Below are 16,538 nucleotides of genomic sequence, written 5' to 3'. Positions count from 1 at the left end.
GACTATGACGAACATTTCAGGATTTACATGAGTGTTTATTGTGGACTGTAAAGCTAAAAATCTATTATGTTGTGACTTCATTAAAAACATCAAGATTGCTTGATTTGCAGTCAAATCTGCTGTTTGTTTTCTAGTTAAAATCAGCTGACCTGTTTCCTTCAGTTCTTATAACTTATGAAAACACTGTATCCTGTAGCAGAACTTTCGAACTCTTCCATGACCAGGACAGAAAGCAGGAGAGAGGACCAAATTAGCATGGTTTGTTTAAAACTGAAATGCACCTGTAAGCAGACTAAAAGCTGTGAAAGCCTTGTATTTGAATCCCCCAGCAGTCCTCTGGGTTTCATGGTGGGCTTTAGTAGTGAGTGTTGTGATGAGCTCTCCAGATCTTGAGGCCAAATCAGTCAAAACCTCAGAGGAGCACCCTCCCATCTGCTAGACTAACACGAGAAACATTAGTACCACGCCTGTTTTCTCCAGTTTGGTTGTCACGTTGAAATCTATACATTTTTCTGTATATCAACTGTATGAAGTAATTATCAATAGATGGAAAGAGAAGACACACAAATAGAAAAGCTACCCATTCTTGAAAAAAGAAATCTGAAATCTGAAAAAGTCTAATATTAAATGTGAAGCTGCATCAAAACTTCAAGTTTCAAATCAAAATCTATTAAATGTCTGCTTATCAACATTCCTTCACTCCACTCTGTGATTGTGTTGTAAACACCAGTTATGTCAGAGTGTTTATTTACACAGTCTACGATCTGTATTGTTAGTAGCTTCAATTTTCAACGTAAGAATTCAAATTGCAGCACCCCTTTGTAGAACTTGCTTCCCATTTAGTTTCTTGTTGTGGTGAACACACGTGGCCATGAAACTGTTAAGACAAAACATGCATTTGACTTTGAATTGGAATTTTTAATACTGGGTACTGCTCCTCCCCCATTTGGTGGAATGTTAAAGGAACTGATGTGAGAATGTTCCCGGCAAGATCAATATTGGGCCAGCACTCATTGAAACCAGGGCACTAAAAAATCTTATGAATTTCCCAATCATGCATTGGCATGCCAGTTAGCCATTTTTGCTTAAACAAAAGTGATTACCTTCTGGGGCATATGCTTCCGCACTTCCACTTCCACACAAGCTGAGTACAAATTATCGATCAAGCTCTGGCTCACTGTAACCTCCAACTCCATCAATTTCTGTCCTTAAAACTAAACCAAAGCTTTGACTATAATCCTGAGACAATTGAGAACTTCCTAAATAGCTTTCCCTCATCTTTCTATCTTTGGTCTCAAAATATAGGCACACGCGCACAAGCACCACACACACACACACACACACACTCACACACAAACACACACTTACTCCCCCTACATCACCATCTAAGACGCTTTTCAGAACGTCTGCTCGCAGCTCTTCTTAACTGCACTGTCATGAAATACTAGCTACCTACTCAGCACTCATTCTCATCATAATCAATTAAGATCTACTGCTGAGGAGTAATTGAACGTGCATTTTTTCCTTTCATTGAGTCAGAGGGTTTATTTGTCCACAGAGGAGCATCGTCTTCGATAATCTACTGACAAGTACACACAAAGAATTTATTAGTTTTGTGTGGGCTCTGTTAACAAGGTTAGGACCATCTGGATTATTTGTGGTGTTAAACATTTTTTTATGTAGATTAATAAATTAGACGTGCTTCTCTTCACCACTAGTTTGTCATTTAATACAGTAGTTGCAAGTAAGGCTCAATTAATCTCAATTAATTTCTTCATCCTTAGGTCGATACAATGTCAGAAAAGTGAGAAGGTCCATTTACTATTCATTCAAAATGTGGGAAACCTTTGATGATTAATTGATTATAAATATAGTTGAAGAATATATTTCTATTAATTGATTGGCTAATCATTTAAGATATAGTTGTAAGTGTCTGCATGTGTGTATACAGTAAATATTTGTCCCCACAACTCAGCAGATTAGACCCTCAACACTTTACTAAAACACTGAAATTACTGAATAAGTGAACTGAATTCAAACTTTAGTGAGAAAGATGAATTCTTACGTTTTCTAGAACTTAGCTTTATAAATAGCTTATATGGTAACTGATTCCTAAGTTTTTTACTTACTTCCAAAACATCAACACAACAAGCAGAACATTTGGAGAATTTAGGGCACAACTCAATGACTGTACAATATCATTTTAATATTATAAGCAATGTGTGTTTTCTTGCTCCACAATGACGCTGTATAAATGTGCTCCTAATTCTGAAACTACAGTGACGCTAAACACTTCCACACAGAATAATCAGCAGTTCCCATCAAATGTATGAATTCACTGTGTGAAACGGTTGTTAATTAAATTAACAGAATCCCTCCTCTTAACAGTCCTGCCTCATACAGACACATTCTCAGCTGCTGTTTTAACAGGTTAATGTTGATAGTTTATGATGTGAAGAAAAAATTTAATTTGACACAGAAAAACTGTCATATTAGATTTTCCTTGGAGGGTGGTGCAGCTCTTTTCTCGAATATTTTGGGAGTCGAAGTTAATGCTTTTGCTAGTCTCAGTCTTTGCATTGATCATTCCTCTGTAGTCACACCAGCTCTTAATGGCCTCACAGCCATGAATATTAGATACACTTCCCTTCACCCCACAGGGCAAATATGATGAGCCAGCCTGACGCGGCTGTGCGGAGACAAACACAGTGCTGCATGAGTATCCGTCTGGGCTTCAGAAATAAAGAAATCAGACTGTGGTTTCAACATAACGAGTGAATGAATGCAAAGATGCCGTCAAGCACATGCAGAAACATACACTACACTCAAAAAAGACTTTCAAACACAATCCCACTCAAAACTGTGTGTAAAGAGTCATTTTTCTCTCTACTGTCACTGCTTGTTGCTTTGGGTTTACGCATTAATGGAAGCATGTTTTTCAGTCATGTAATGATAGCGGATATGCTCCTGAGTGAGATTTGCCTCTATAGGAGCATAGTAAGAGAGATGCTGGGTTACAACCCATTATGTCTGAGAGAGAGGCAGAGAGAGGTGAGGGAGGGAAAGGAGGGTGTGACAGAGACACAGGCAAAGAGCAGAGGGAGTCATCATCTTCACACAATTTTAAGTCAAGATTCTCGTCTCTCTCATGAATTTTCTTTACGGCGCTGCTTGCCACTGGGCTGTCACCATCTGTGTCTTGTCATGGTTTGCGTGTGTTGCACTCAAACTATATTTCCTGTATTTTCACGCTGTATTGGAGGATGCTTTGACCGAGGCTGCATGCATTTTCGTCTGAGAAATGTGTGAGCCGGTTGGAGTTTCCCTCTACACTGCTAAGACAATTATATATCTGTGCAGACATCCAGAGGGTGACAGTATCTGAGCGAGCAGCGTGGGGGTCTCCGACTCAAAAAAGGAGACATGGCAGGGGACCTCGTGGTTGGGATGGTCTACAACTTATTACTACCACTGCTCCTGCTGACTGGTGAGTTGATGTCTGTTTAATTATTTTATTCATATGTATTTTTGCTGATAGAATATGGAATGGGCATTGTAGCAGCAGGTTCAGATCTTTTTGTGTTAGAGCAGAGGTCAGAGTGAGACTAATCTTTAGGTGTCTCGTGGCGATGCTGTACATGGACATCCTACTAATGACAATATGAATTGTACTTTTTATGTAGAGCATAATAAAGCATTTTACAAACAGCTACAACTGCTCAGGATCATGAAAAGAATCAACCAATAACAGACACAACACAAAACACATATTTGTGTTCTTTGTGTCTTCATACAGGTTGACCTTGTCTCTTGTCACAAAATCCCAAAAAAGTCCTAAAGTCCCAAAATACTAATATCAATATTAATATTAATACTTTTTTTGTTTTGAACAGAGATGAGCTGTGGTCTGAAGACTTTACTGTAAATTTCAATACATTTGACTGTTTCTTCTGTTCTTCTTTTCCCACACACTACTTTCTGTTGGCCTTTATTTCTGTATGGTATCAGCACTGGGTTAACATTAATGTATTGCTACTGAGGAAAGACACTGACTCAGTCTCAGGGACTAATGAGGCCTTCGATTAGGTGCAATCATATCTCACGATACGTGAGTTGAGTCTTTGGCGTTAATATTGAGCTACCACTTCAGGGCTGACATAGTCCATGCTGATCACAGATTCACCTAAACAGCATTGTTTCATCTACTGTGTATTTGAATAGTGAAGTGTAACCTTGACTCTTGTCTCAAACACTATCTGAGATCTTACATTTGTGCCACTTGCTGCAAAGTTGAAACTGGGTGTACATTTATAGTTGTAGGAGATGATCATTTGACATATGAATTTTGTTAAAATCTAAAAGTGTTAAAAGATATTACATATAAGATATTCTATTTTCCATCTTACTGATGGAAAAAATATTTTCGGACTGTCAGACAAGTTATAGGTTGATGCTGTGATCCAGTCACTGTTCTTTTCCCTCTTGTATTTATCATTAGAACAGCATGAAGGTTCCTACTGCTGTTCTGGGCTTGTCTTTTACCCCACAGACCTTTCATTGGCCAAGCATGCACATCTTTTTAGAGCTGATTCTAGTCAAATTTTTAAAAGTTAACAAACATAGGTTGAATTACAGCAAACGGTGAATGTGTTTTTTTTTAGCTACTTCTGTAGAAAAAACTGTGTCAAAGTGCAAATAGTCCCGATACAAATACATTAAGGCCCTGACTAAGGACATTAAAAAAAATATTCAACTACAATGTGAGGAAAAACTTGCTTTATCTAGCCACTTCAAGAAGATTTGCATAAAAAACAGAGGTGATATGGTTAGTAAAATTAACTAATTTCCCTTGTCGCTAATATTTTATGCCCACTTGTTTAAGCTGGTGTCTTATATTACAATACAAGACGAAGAGTCACTGCGGAAGACATTCAGTTTCATTATGTCAGCTAAAAACAATCTGAAATCTCACTCTGGGCACTGGTTTTTCTATTCCATGTTTCCGTGTGTTGCTTTAGGTGAACTGTGGTAATTTCATTTTAGAATTAATTTCTGTTATCTGACTTTCAGTATTAGGTGAGACCAGTGAGACCTACACAGGTTATTTGCCTATTTGTTCTCTTTTAGAGTTTCTTTGCCTGTTAATGGGGCCTTTCTATATCGGCAAGGTTCAAATATCAAAATGTGTTTTCTGTGAACAAGTGAATTCATTAAGACAATTCCTATCAAACAGATGAAGCATGTGTGTCTTCTTTCCTTTACAACTCAGCTTCTTCGTTCCGCTACAATGGTCTGTCATTGGTGTATTTCCTGTTTTTGCTCACCTTGCCGCTGCTGCCAAACCCCAGTCTGGTCACCATGAGAGGTGAGAGGGGATCCAGACACAAATACCTTCATGTTTATGATTGAAGTCTTTGCTCTGAGTAAAAGTGTAAAAGTCTTGAAACTGCCACACCTGATGGGCTTGAAAGTTTAGGTAATTTGTGTTTGCAAGATGATCAAAATGAGATGATTCCACCTTGTAACAAAAAATTCTGACTGAGACATAGGCGGATTGTAATTTCCTCCATTAATAAGGTAAAGCAGAGCAAAAGCTTTAATCTTGTGAAGTTTTTAAAATTTTGTTTCGTAAGCACTTCCTGTGATGTTCTGTGTTACATTCAAGGTTGTGTGTATTTTCTGCTGCATTGTCTGTTGTGCACCTGCACATGTTTTCATGCAAGATAATGTGTCCATTCAGTCTCAATGTTAATTTGGTAATTCAGCTATACTGTATACTCACTGGTGAAAATTGAGCCAAAGCAGAGATTAAAATAAATAAATAAATAAATGATTTCATTACTCATTAGTTTTAAGTGCCAGTATGAACATACAGTATGTGCTGACAGGTGTACCACTAGATAAACACACAATAAAAAACACCCAAAATCATTGCACGTAGGTTATCTTGCTCCACTATTTATTACTTCATGTAGTGAGAAAAAATGTGAAAATCAACTTTTAATTGTTCTGTCAAAGTCTGAGGTGAAAACAAAGAGGGAGAGGAGCAGAGATAAAGCACAAGAGATTATACTGAGTAAGAGGAAAAAGTGTGTGTGTGTGTGTGTGTGTGTGTGTGTGTGTGTGTGTGTGTGTGTGTGTGTGTGTGTGTGTGTGCGTGCTTTCTCTGTATTGATCACTGCCTTCGGTTGAATTAAAGTATCTGTACCCCTCCCTCAAACTACTTTGTAAAGGGGATGTGGTTGGAATGGTCAAATCAATTATACATAGCCTGGTAATTACAGTGAGGAATTAAAAGATGTGATGTCAGCATTTTGACAGCATTTTTTTTCTTTCTCTCACTTTACATCCCTCCATCTAAAAACTGTTTGCCTTTCAGTCTGTCTTTGAAAGCTCCATAGATCCCACAGTTATCTCCATCTCCCTAATATGATCCTCTCCATAGGCTAAGTGGTCAGTGTGTGTACATCCTGTGTGCTTTTGTTTCATGCGTTTTGTACATCCACCTATACTTGGGAGTCATCATGTAACTCCCTTATTGAGAAGCAGATGGGTTAATGCGAAATGAAGCTTTTAGCAAAAATCCTGAACATCAACAGCACATTTGCTGGCTCAGCTAACGTTGAGCCTCATCAGCTATTGCTGTGTATCTCCAACCTTTTGATTACAGGCGTCAAACTCAGCCTTGTAATCTACTTAACCAGAAACTAACTTTGAACATCAAACCATGACACAAATTACAGGAGGTGAAATTGGCTGTTGAGACCCAAACTTCTTTTGCAGGTCAGGGTTTTCCCTTCTTCAGTGAAATATCAACAACCACTCAGTCATGGTTCCAAGACAATATATCCTAATGAGCTTGGTGATCCCTTTATTTTTCCCCTAGATCCACCAGCTGGTTTACATATTTGATTGAGTGTGAAATATCTGGACAACTATGGGATGGATTGTCATGAGATCTGGTACAGACATTCCTCTCAAGAACTGATCCAGTGATTCTGCATCAGTGGATGGAATGGAGTGGGTAGGAGCAGTTAGTTTTAGGTTCTGTGATGACTGACCTTGACCGACCCTTTTAAAGAAATTTTGGACTTCTTTGTAAAAAAAACTTCACCTTCAGCACTCCAGCTGCGTAACCAGAACACGCTTGGATATCCAGACTCACAAATCTCACTTTAGCCGGCTTATTGATCTGCAAAAGTGCTCATATAGAGACAGAACCAGTCCAATTCAAAATATTGCCAAGTGCCTTGGAGACAATATTCCATTGAAAAATGTCTTGAAGAGAAGCTACGGGTACATCAATTACTGTGTGTGTGTGTGTGTGTGTGTGTGTGTGTGTGTGTGTGTGTGTGCGTGTGCGTGTGTGTGTGCGTGCGTGTGTGCGTGTGTGTTTGTACCATCAGATTTGGGCCAAAACTGTTAGAGATAAAACCAGAGATATACCCAAACATTTACAGCTCACATGGTCTTTCTTTGACATATCTTCACTTTAAAAATACTGTAAACCATTAACTAACTCTAGCTGAGTACAAGATACAGTATATACACTACTCTGAATTTATCATAGACATGACTTTGAAATTGGTTTGCTCACTTTTGTTTCCTCTTGATTTCTGTCATTTACTGCTCTGTTTAGGTCAGACGGGTCGGTTTTTGCGGCTGATCATCTATACTAGTCTGACCTTCCTGACCCTGCAGAGCTTCATGCAGATCCCCTTCGCCTACATCCCTCCATATGGTAAATCCAAATTTGTGACACTTGTCAGAATAACTAAGTGCCCTGTGAGCGTCATGTTACATCATGTAAAACAGAAAAACGGCTTTGATGACAATGTTTCTTTTAACAGTTAGTGGACACTGGGAAGATTTCCTCTACCATTTGGGCATTGTAAGGTATGGGAGTACAGTTCATATTGCTAATTTACAGGAATTTCAGTGCAGCATGGAGATCAAACCTATGATAATGTTTGGGTTCCCAGATTCAGCTCAGTTGACGCTGGGAACATCGTGCGTCTCCTGGCCCCAGATATAGGCCTCCTCTTCTCTTCCCTCTTTGTACTGAGGCTGTGCAAAAACCGGCTGCATCCTGTGCCCCAAGTCAACCTTCATGAAAACGGAATACCACCGTCTGACCCTGAGGTAACTGTGGGACCGCATCAACTGTTGCAAAATTGCATTACGTTAAGCATGCACAATGATATCTGTCTGATTGTTTCATGGGTCTGGCAGGAAGCGGAAACCTCTGAGACCGAGTCTGAGGAAGGAAGTGACACAGAAGGCTCGTCCTTTGACAGCTCAGATGAGACTACGGTACCGGTTCAGTCGGGTCCGCCCCAGTTTGTCCAGAAGCTGATAGTGTTTGCAGCCGGACTAAAGCTGCTCCTGTCAGCAATCATGAACACAGCAGGGAAAGTGGTGGTGACTTTACTGCTGGGGCTGGCAGGTACAATATTACAGCTAGTGTGAGCACACAGGTGTATTATAGTTTTAAAATACTGAGAAGTTTTCTCTACTTGGCCTGTCAAAATTTGTGTGTGTGTGTGTACAGGTATCACGCTGCCCTCGCTCACCTCAGGTGTGTATTTCGGAGTGTTTCTCGGCCTGGTTTGGTGGTGGGTGTTCAGCCGTTCCATCAGCATGTTACTCTTTAGCTCCCTGTGTGTGATGATGGCCATTTTCAGCGGAGGACACCTGCTGGCTCTGTACCTTTACCAGCTGCCCCTGTCCCAGCAACTTGTGTCACCAGAAGATGTCTATGCCAGGTACAGAAGTGATTCAAAAGTATGATTAGACTGACATATTGGAGTCATCTGATGCTTTCACTAAATATCAGGTATCAGCAATTTCATGTTGGTTTCAGTCTTATGCCACCCCAACACAAATAAGAATTATTGGCTTTTGGGTTTGCTGTTGATTACTAAAGGCAAGGACAAACATTTGAATGCAAGTTGAGTCTTCTTGAAATTATCCTTTACCCTCTTCCAAGTTGGTTTATCTCTTTTGAACTTGTTAAAAAAAAATCACTATACATAAGCTCATATTTATTCTTGTTCCTCTTTCTACTTTAATTCTCTCTTCCACCATCTCTTCTTTGTTTCTTCCTTTCTCATCTTCATTGTGCACTTCTTCCTCTCTACCTGTCCCAGGCTGTTTGGGATGACAGGAGTGATCAGAACCAACAGTTCAGACCCGCACATTCTTAGTCTGCACCCACACGTCAGCTGGCCTGACTTCATCAACCCTTTGGTTCTGCTACTGCTCTACTACACACTGGTGGCTCTGCTGCACAAATGGGTCCACGTCACGGAGGAGGTTTGTGTGCGTGTGTGTGTGTGTGTGTGTTCACGTGTGTGTGAAGGGAATTATGTTCAGAGGCAGAAGTTAGACAATGTATGTGTGTGATCTAGGCGCTTCATGGGATATTTTATATAGCGTTACACATACAAGGGCTAGTCACTACTCCACTGCTGTAGTACTATGATATCTGCCATTTTCAGTTTATATATTGCTAGTGTTGCTGCGACTTGTGCAAACATTACTGCTACAAGAACCCACATATACAGAGGCTAATTTCCACAGTCTTGTAGCTAATGCCGGAGGATTGGCAATGCCTAATACTACTACTACTGCCACTGCTACAACCACTAGGCCTACTGCTCCTACGGTTACTCCTTCTAACACCATAAATACTTCTACACACTTAACATGCAGACAAATAAACCTCACACAGTACTCAGATTAACTTAAAGGTGACAGGCTTTCAATAGCAGTTGTGTTTCTCAGGATATTGTTGATGGCGAGGAGTCTGATAGTCCAGCAGAAAGTCCAGATGCCCCTCCAAGCTTCTCCAGGGTCATCTACATCTCAGGAGATAAGCAGGAGGTAACCTACAAGTACAAACGTAGATATACGCCTCCTAAGTTGTATTGCTGGGTCACAGGAGTATTGTAAATGTATTATGTCAGTGATCAGTAGACTACTGTTACCGTGCTCATTGTTAGATGGTTTGGATAATAGTATCAGATAAACATATGTACTGTTTTTTTCACCTCAGCATTTAAAAATTGACATCCTATTACTTTCATAGAACATAACCAACTTAGGATTCTCTCAATTTTCAGCTTTTAAGCAGCACGGATGAAGAAACCTACCTACCTGATGAGGTGAGTAAGTTTATTGCTAAATATTATTTTCAAGGTGAATTATGCTTTTCACTGACTGATAATAAGGTGAGACATGTGAATACTGGTCTAAATTTACAGCATAATGTACTTTCTTTCCTCAGCCAGCTATTTTGATAACAGGGAGCTCCTGGCAAGATATCCATCTAAACGATCTGGGATCTCTGTTAGGAGGGGCAGGGTACACAAACTGTTGCCCTCCACCGGAGTATGAAGGCAAAGACTCACCATCACAAGGTAATCATTACACTCAGATCTCTCAATGCGTGACTACAACAACTTCACTTCTGCATTCATCCATTTGATTAGACTGACTGTATGTATGGTTTTCCTGAAACCTCAACAAAACATACTGTTCATTATGTCCTTGTATTAGGGTTTGAAATAATCTGGTCCAATTACTAAACTCTTTCATTTTATCCTTAACCTTCTGTCCCTTGTGCTAGAGACACTAGGTGAGGGAGAAATGGGGAAAATTGGGGAGTGTGAAGAGGACCTGAAGAGTCCAACAGAGACCTTGCCTCCGTCCTCAGGCCCAAGTGGCCTGGTCATCTTTGGACGGCTGGTGCAAAAACACAGCTATGTCAGCGCCCTTATCATCATGATGGTAAATTATACTACCATTGATTTATGAAGGTTTTGAGTATGTGTGGTGAGTCTTTTAGATAAGATAAGAACAACTTTATTAATCCCCAGCTGGGGAAATTTGGTAAAGCCATCATGGATTTCAACAGGAGAGGAGAAATTTCTAAAGAAGGAAAAAATATTCTGGCGTAGGTGTAGTGTAGGTCAGCTCAGTAGTGTTGCAAGCAAAGTACTTTGGATATGATAAAATACAATACAGAAGGTTCAGACATAAGATACAGCAATGCAAGGCCCAAACCAAATAGGTAGGTAAAGATAAGTATATATTACTATAAAAATTCATACAAAAATAAAAATATATTAAAAATTACCATCTGGTATGATACTATAAACAACTGTAAGGTAGATTTGTTTATACATTTATGTGATTGTCTTTTCATTGAGTCATAGGTCTATTATTTTTAATTCATTGATTGCAATGAATGGTGCACATCACAATTTCAGTACAAAACACAAAAGATATCACATTTACAAAAACAGAAAAGACTACAAAGATAGATGACTGGCATTTTTGACTTAAACAGTTATTAGATTATTATAATAGCTGGGGATTTATTTCCTTTGACAAACAAATTAATTGACATCATAATACTGTTTTGGGTAAGGTTAGCTAGCTAAGCTACCATGGTACAGCTTGACAGCAGGCTAATTTAGCACACTATACCTTAGTATAGTGTGCTAAAGTGGGCACGATTGATCGCCCTGTGTCTCTGGGTACAGGGCGATCAATCGTGCCCACTCTGCTCAGGTACAGCAAGTTTAAAGCACATTTTGTCAGGTTGTAGAATTAGCTTATCACAAGGCCGGTATACATGGCGGCATAATCAGGTGCTGAGAAGCTTAGCCGCAGGCATTGAGGAGAGAAGGAAGCAGGTGAATTCTGGAAGTTCTAGAAAGGAGAGGTTAGATGTGCAGTTTGTTCGAGAGGGGGAGAAAAATAAAGCTGCTAAGTCAGGGAGAAAGCAGGGAGGTGGCTGCCTGGTAGGGGCTGATGATTGGCAAATGCAGGTCGACTTGGGAGGACAGCTAGTTGTGCCCCAGGAAATAGTTTATAGTAATCTGAGGCCAGACATTGTCTTATGGTCCATGAGTAAAAAGACTGTGTATTTTATTGAGTTAACAGTCCCTTGGGAAAATTCAGTGGAGGCAGCTTATGAAAGGAAGAAGACTAAGTATGCAGATTTAAAGACAGAATCTGAGCAGAGGGGATGGAAGACCAGGGTCTGTCCGGTTGAAGTGGGGTGTAGAGGTTTTGTTGCAGGGTCAGCTGTTTCACTGTTGAGGGAGCTGGGAGTGCATGGGCAAAATTTAAGAAAGACAGTGAGGGAGATGTCAGATGAGGCTGCTAGGTCTAGTCAGTGGATATGGATCAGGAGAAATAATAGTAGTTGGGGGGTGAAATAGGGACAGTGGGGGGGCAGGCAGAGGACATGCATGCCTAACCCGGCAAGAGAAGAGGTTAAAGTCTGAACAAGACACCTCTCCTCTGCTCTGCTTTCCCCGCCCCATCTAACTCACAACTAGCTTGGCTAGTGACTGTTGTGAATAGAGCAGCTGACAACATGGGAAAGACCATGTGACTGCTTGGAAAGACAGCTGACAGGAGGGAAAAGACCCCACAGGTGCTGGTATGGGCTAGCAACCCATGGCAGCAGTGGCAAGCCTTAACCTTGCTACAACCAGACTTAGCTACAACCAATATAAGGAAAATACCCCAAGAGTCAGCGAGAGCAGGGGTGGAAGATGACTCACAGGTGGATTGCATGGTAACGAACAGGATAACGGATATGACTATGCCTTGGATACATGACTCAGTGAGGGATGGGGGCACGGACCCATCTCTTAGGGCCAGAGGTAGCAGTACTCAGGTGACAGGGAAGGCAACTAAGGAGAGCAAAAGTTGTGCAGCAGAGGATAAGAAGCTTCAAGTTTGCCCATGTGGCTGGCAGAAAATAACATCAATCCGAGGCCTTAGAACTCATCAGGGAAGGAGGAAGTGTTTAGCGGTGGAAGGGCAGAGTGGCCGCATCGACCAGTATTTCTTGAGAAGTCAGTCGAATCAGTCGGATGAAGTCCAGCGACAGGTAGAAAACCACAGTTCGCAGGATATCAGTAACACTATCCCTGGAGAGGAGGAGGTACGGAGAGGGGATGCAGTTGGTGTTGAGGGCAACAGGCCAGCCAAGGAGAGAAGCATGGAGCAGAAAGCTAGAGTTAAGTGGCCGAGGGCAATAACTGCGATAATTTCATCATGCACACATGTGCTTGTAGGTGTGGAGTATCACCTACAACAACTGGTTGACTTTCGCCCTGCTGGTGTGGTCCTGTATAATTTGGATGATGCGAGACCGGCGCCGCTACGCCATGATGTCCGCCCCCTTCCTGGCTATCTATGGTACTGTACTGGTGGTGCTGGGCTTCCTGAGTGGGCTGCGTCTCAGCAGGGCCGAGCTGTACCCCGGCCTTCCTCCGGCTGTGATAGTGGACTTCGACCTGAACAGCTATCACCCTGCGCCCTGCGTCCACCTGGGAGCAAAGGTGAGGCGGGAGGTTAAAAGCAATAATTGACAGAGAAAGCATGTGTAGAAAGGCAACTACGGCTAACTGTATATTGCTAGACAGTATATTGCTAGACAGCCAGACATGTCCCAAGTGAAATGACCAGTATTGACCAAACTTTGTCAAGTAATAGTTTGTTCATGTTCCATCGCTTATAGTAAGAATCTGAGCAAGAAAGTTGATTTTCAGGGTCTTTAAAGCAGATGGGACAGGAAGCACTACTGTTCTTAATTGTGGTGTTAATAGAAATTATCAAGCTCTTAATACGGCTGCCAATTACACACTTTCGGATCAATTAATTCATTTTCAACCATACATATTTTTCAACAGATCAGAGTCTGAGAACATTGACAGGTTATTTTAGGTTATTTTACTTGCCATTTTCAGAGAAACTGAACTTTTTTGCTCAGCAGATTATTCTTGCTGCACAAACATTGATCAGAATCTAACTATGTCTTGTATTGTTCATACTCTGTGTTTGCTGCAGGTTTTATACAGCTTCAGCTTTTGGTTGATGTTTCGTCAGCAGCTGAAGGAAAGAAAGGAGGAGCAGAGCTTGAAGGAGGGCTCTCTAGATGAAGTCAAAGTCGTGCCACGTAATTTATTTTCACATTGCTTTAATAAAGGTTTAGTTTGGAGTAATGCATAATTGTAAGACCAGTGTAGCCTGCTTGTGAAAATCTTCCTGACATGTAGTCAGGCTACTGTGTACGTCTCCCTGCCTTCTGGTCTTCTCATCCTATTTCCATTATGCCTTGCAATTCTATCCCTCCTCATCCTTCTCTTCCTGGTTTCCTCCATATCAGCGGAGGAAAGTCAGCCATCACCTCTGGTAGCAATGCTGATCTCAGGAGTGAAAGGGATACTGGTAAAATACTGGATCCTCTTCTGCTGCTCCATGTTCTTCGTCATCAGCTTCTCTGGAAAGGTATCTATTAACAAAATTAAATGTGAGAGAAGTCCCATGCTCAACATGTTCTAATCATACTTACTCAACACTGCCACTTCATCTCTGGAATGAATTTTGGAGGAAATCCTGCGGCAGTAATGGGGGCTGGTTGTGAATTTCACTGTAATAAAAATTGCATCATGTGCTGCATGATTAGCTCCATTATTGTCACCATTTTATTCGCTGCTGTGGTGACCAAATTTTCCCACAGTGATAATTTATATTTCCCACAATGCAATCAGTCACCATTCCCTGTCATGCAGTGTGCGTTTACCTTGTAAAACACCTACCAGGAAAACATTTAGTTAATTTAAACTCAAGATACTTGTGCTCAAACAGAGGATTCATTCTCAGTGAAGAACCTTGGACCCCTAATCTGTCTCTATACATGCCAAAGAGCAGTGATTCTTAACACGTCTCTGGGGGTCATCAGGTGGATATCTCCCTTCAACGGTGTTTCGCCTACTTAGTCCCACTACACCTCCAGGAGGCTAGGCAGTGAACTCCGGAGTCCCAGAGTCATCCCCCCTAGTGCCAGTTCACACTGCTCCTACACAATCCAAACAGCACTGCCACGTTCAACTGACCCAGGCCTGTTTCGGAGATGATCCAGGTAGTGGCCAGTACCAATGCTACCATTTAGCTAATGCTAATGCTAACTGCTAAGAAGAACAGAAGAAGACAATACAATTCCGATGCTACCATTTAGCTAATGCTAATGCTAATGAAAAATGCTAATCGCTACCTGCTACCTGGAACAGAAGAAGACAATGCAGCTAGATTCACATATACTGTTAATGTTAACTGCTAGATGCCAATGCTAACTGCTAAGATACTATCAGTCATACCGCTTTAGCTATTGTTAGTTGCTACAATGCCAGCACAGGCCTAGATGCCACATGTAACTGCCAATTGCCACACTACCATCATCAACCCCTGCCTCTCACCAACTGCACCAATAAAAGCGGGGTGTTGGAATACAAACCCTGGTTTGGGTAGGGGGTAGAAAGTTTAGAGGGTGCTGAAGGTGGAGGCCTAAACCACAGACTAGATTTAACAGCCTCTTCTAACATTTCCTTCAAGAAGCAACAAACCCTAACATTTCCTTCAAGCAAACAAAACAGGAAAACATCAAAAAAGAACAAAAAAAAGCCAACTCTGTATCTTACAACACACACTCGCCTGAACAGGCCACATGGTCCCAAAGAGAGACTCTAGCTGGCCACACCCCCACCTTATCTAAACTTCCTCTTCCTGGATCTCCTCCTATTGGGAGAGCAAGAAGATGAGGCGGGGAAAACAGAGCAGAGGAGAGGTGTCTTATTCAGACTTTAACCTCTTCTCCTTAGGCATGCATGTCCTCTGCCTCCCCCTACTCCCTCACTGTCCCTATTTCACCCCCCAACTACTATTACTTCTCCTAATCCATATCCACTGACTAGACCTAGCAGCCTCATCTGACATCTCCCTCTCTGTCTTCCGTAAAATTTGCCCCTGCGCTCCCAGCTCCCTTAACAGTGAAACAGCTGACCCTGCAACAAAACCTCTACACCCCACTTCAACTGGACAAACCCTGGTCTTCCATCCCCTCTGCTCAGATTCTGTCTTTAAATCTGCATACTTAGTCTTCTTCCTTTCATAAGCTGCCCCACTGAATTTTCCCAAGGGACTGTTAACTCAATAAAATACACAGTCTTTTTACTCATGGACCATAAGACAATGTCCGGCCTCAGATTACTATAAACTATTTCCTGGGGCACAACTAGCTTTCCTCCCAAGTCCACCTGCATTTGCCAATCATCAGCCCCTACCAGGCAGCCACCTACCTGCCTTCTCCCTGACTTAGCAGCTCTATTTTTCTCCCCCTCTCGAACAAACTGCACGCCTAACCTTCTCCTTTCCTCTCAACTTCCAGAATTCACCTGCTTCCTTCTCTCTTCAATGCCTGCGGCTCAGCTTCTCAGCACCTGATTATGTACTTGTGATAAGCTAATTCCACAACCTGACAAAATGTGCTTTAAACTTGCTGTACCTGAGCAGAGTGGGCACGATTGATCGCCCTGTACCCAGAGACTTAGGTTCTGCGGGGTTGGCAACACATCGTATGTCGCCCCTATCAGAAATTTAATACGGCCTTCCTCCATATTCCACAGGTCCCTCCAACTAAGTTTCCTCTTCTCAACACCTTCCCAATTCAACCA

At 41.5% G+C, this 16,538-nt stretch overlaps 1 protein-coding gene across 1 annotated transcript in view; it reads left to right on the top strand.

The window, feature by feature from the left end:
- Positions 1-10,770: 10,770 nt before the first annotated feature.
- Positions 10,771-16,538, top strand: part of si:dkey-11f4.7 (piezo-type mechanosensitive ion channel component 2) — a 31,890-nt gene continuing 26,122 nt past the window's right edge. Inside the window, exons 1-4 of the mRNA XM_041945971.1 lie at positions 10,771-10,791; positions 13,101-13,367; positions 13,876-13,984; positions 14,195-14,316. Coding sequence (XP_041801905.1) covers positions 10,786-10,791; positions 13,101-13,367; positions 13,876-13,984; positions 14,195-14,316 — 504 coding nt within the window. The 5' untranslated portion in view covers positions 10,771-10,785. The remainder of the gene's footprint in view (positions 10,792-13,100; positions 13,368-13,875; positions 13,985-14,194; positions 14,317-16,538) is intronic.

Source organism: Chelmon rostratus, chromosome 10, assembly GCF_017976325.1.
Source record: "Chelmon rostratus isolate fCheRos1 chromosome 10, fCheRos1.pri, whole genome shotgun sequence".
NCBI classification, from domain to species: Eukaryota; Metazoa; Chordata; class Actinopteri; order Chaetodontiformes; family Chaetodontidae; genus Chelmon; species Chelmon rostratus.
This window is presented reverse-complemented; position numbering and strand designations above follow the sequence as displayed.